Raw genomic sequence first — 3,146 nt, 5'->3', positions numbered from 1 at the left:
CTCGTGTGGTTAAATATCAAATAGCAAGTCACGCAACTTGTCACATCTTCCCTTTTTCCAAAAGAATGTTAAAACAAAACACACTGTCATAATAAGTTCTCAACAAAGTTCTCCTTAAGAGGTAACAAAGTCTTTAAACCAACCGGGTGGCTTTAAGTGCCGTTGTGCTCTCTGTGACCTGGTGATTTCTCTTAACACCCACGGGGGGCATTCTTCGGGTGGGGCAGATTCATCAGCTTCAACACTTGTGGGTGCAGGGTCGTCTGGGGCAGCTATGTCTCCTGGCAATGTGGCCTCGTTTGATTCTCCTGTCTTGATTAGCTGCCTTCGATTTCTCCTGTAAACCGCATTACCCACTTGTACTCTGAAACTCCTGGGGCCTGCATCAGCTGTGCATGTTCCAGAACTCCACGTTTTCTCACCGGGAAGCCTCATACGTACTGCGTCCCCTACACTGATTGGCTCCAAGGGACTGGCTTGCTTGTTGTAATAGAACTGTTGCCGTTGCTTTGTACCCACCAGTTTGCGAGTATCTTCTTCCGTGGGAAAGTTGGGCTGTAATAGGGAGCCTGCTATGGGGAGCAGTGTCTTACAGCGGCGGCCCATCAGACGTTGGGCAGGGCTGGTTCCAATTCCAGCTGTTGGCGTGTTGCGCCAGTCTAATAGTGCTTGAAATTCTGATGTTCCGGATGCCTTGCACTTTCTAAACAGGTTTTTGACGGTCTGGACCGCTTTCTCTGCCTTTCCATTTGACTGAGGATACGTTGGCGACGATGTCTTGTGCTCGAACATCAATGTCTTTGCGAAAACTGCAAATTCAGCAGAGAACTGTGAACCATTATCCGTGACAAGGGTGTCGGGTACACCATATCTTGCAAATACTGCTTTCAGCTCCTTGATTACAGCACGGGAGGTAAGGCTGCTCAGGCGAGCTACCTCTATAAAGTTACTGTAGTAGTCGCTCACAACTAACAATACTCTGTTGTCGAACTCACAGAGGTCAGCAGCGACTTTAGCCCATGGCCGTGCGATGAACTCGTGTTGCAGTATTGGTTCCTTTCCTTGGCCAGTGCGATGAGTCATACAGACGTCACATCTGGAGATGTACTCTTTGATCTCCATGGTCATATGTGGCCAATACAGGGTGTCTCTTGCTCAGCGTATGCTTCCTTCAATGCCAATGTGTGATGCATGTGTCTTCTCCATAAGTTCCTTTCTTAAAACTGCCGGAACAACAATCTGCTGCCCCTTAAAGACAAGCTCATTCTGGATGGTTAGCTCACCACGCACGTCAAAGTAAGGGCGCACACATTCAGGAGCCTGTGCCCTGTTCTCAGGCCATCCACTTCTGATGATGTCTCGTAGCTTCTGCTGTACTGGATCATCTGCCGCTGCGTTCTTCAGTTGTTGCGATCCTCAGTCACGGGAAGCCATACACAGTGATCTATGTCTTCTAACTCTCTTGAAAACTCGGTAGCATTCACCTCTGGCAGGTAGGCACGACTCAGTGTGTCTGCAAGAAGCATCTCTTTTCCTTTCTTGTACCTGACTTGCAAATTATACTTCTGCAGGCGCAACAGCATCTGCTGAAGACGCTTCGGGGTTGCAGCCAGTGGTTTTATGAAGATTGGCTCCAAGGGCTTATGGTCGGTCTCCACATTTACCAGGTCTCTGCCATAGACGTATGCATCAAAACGATCACAAGCAAAAACAATTGAGAGTAATTCTTTTTCTATTTGGGCATAGCGTGTTTCAGCCGGTGTCAGTGCTCGTGAGGCGTACGTGATGGGCTGTCCATTCTGCATCAGCGCTGCCCCAAGCCCAGACTGGGACGCATCACACTGCAATGTGACCTCCTCTAAGATTGTAATAGCGTAGAACTGGGGTGCGTGTCACCATCTCTTTTAGCTTCTCAAACGCCGTTTGTTGAGCTTCATTCCAGACCCATAGTACATTAGACTGCGTTAAGTCCCTTAACGGCTTGGTGACGTCTGAAAGGTGTGGAAGAAACTTCGCGAGGTACTGGGCCAGTCCCAGAAGTCGTTGTACTCCAAGCTTGTCTGTTGGGGTTGGCATCTCAATGATAGCTCGAACTTTGGCAGGATCTACCTCTAGTCCCTGGTCGGTTGCCATGTGCCCAATGAAAAGCACCTGCGACTGTCGCAATTTCAGCTTCTCCGGATTTAGACGGACATTCTTTGCTTCGCATTGTTTGAGGAAGTCGAGAAGATTTTTGTCATGGTCTCGTGTCGCTTCTTCAAATGTCTCGCCATATCCAACTGCAATGAAGTCGTCCGCTACTACCTCAATGCCGGTCATACCTTCAATGAGCTCGTGCATTTTCCTTTGAAACACTTCCGGAGCTGATGAGATGCCAAACGGCATGCGCCTCCAGCGATAGCGGCCAAATGGCGTTTGAAAGGTCGTCAGGTATGACGATTCTTCATCTACGCTTACATGCCAAAACCATTACGAACATCCATGACCGTGAAGACTTTGGCTCCATGGAGGCGTGTCGCAATGTCTTCCACTGTCGGGAGTTGGTACTTCTCTCTTTGTATGGCACGATTCAGGTCTTTAGGGTCAAGACATATGCGCAGCTTTCCATTTTTCTTTGGGACGGCGACAATGGAGCTTATCCATCTGGTGGGCGTGGTTACTTGGGCAATGACACCTTGTGCTTCCAGAGCGTCCAATGTATCCTTGAGCTGAGGCCTTAATGCCACTGCAATGTGACGTGGGGCGTGCTGTACAGGTGGGACAGTTTCATCCAATCTAATTGTATATTGACCATCAAGTTTTCCAAGGCCCTCACCGAAGACATCTGGAAACTTTAACATTAACTCCTCTTTGGTTACTGGTGGTGGGAGGTCTTCTATGGCATAAACCCAGGAACCATCTGTTTTGGGCTTGTTGAGCAGGTCATTGTCCTTGTACTGAATGATGTTCATTGCTAGGCATGACTTGATACCGAGAATCGGACAAATCTCTTCACTCTCCACCAGGTGACAGTGTAGAAGGTATGACTTCTCATTTCTCCAGACGCACATGCTGACACGACCTATCACTTTAATTTTCGAGCCTCCATACGCAACCAGTGATGCTTGAGTGCGATTCACTTTTTCAAGCCTCTCATCTTTGGATGC

General features: G+C 48.5%; 1 protein-coding gene across 1 annotated transcript in view; it reads right to left on the bottom strand.

Moving 5' to 3' along the window:
- Positions 1-2,453: 2,453 nt before the first annotated feature.
- The window catches only part of LOC145484513 (uncharacterized), a 3,239-nt gene continuing 2,546 nt past the window's right edge, over positions 2,454-3,146 (bottom strand). The window contains exon 3 of the mRNA XM_081463117.1: positions 2,454-3,146. This exon is cut by the window's right edge and continues 947 nt beyond it. Coding sequence (XP_081319243.1) covers positions 2,454-3,146 — 693 coding nt within the window.

This window comes from Orbicella franksi, chromosome 4 (genome assembly GCF_964199315.1).
Source record: "Orbicella franksi chromosome 4, jaOrbFran1.1, whole genome shotgun sequence".
NCBI classification, from domain to species: domain Eukaryota; kingdom Metazoa; phylum Cnidaria; class Anthozoa; order Scleractinia; family Merulinidae; genus Orbicella; species Orbicella franksi.
Note: the sequence above shows the minus strand (reverse complement) of the source record. Positions and strands in the feature narration are given on the sequence as shown.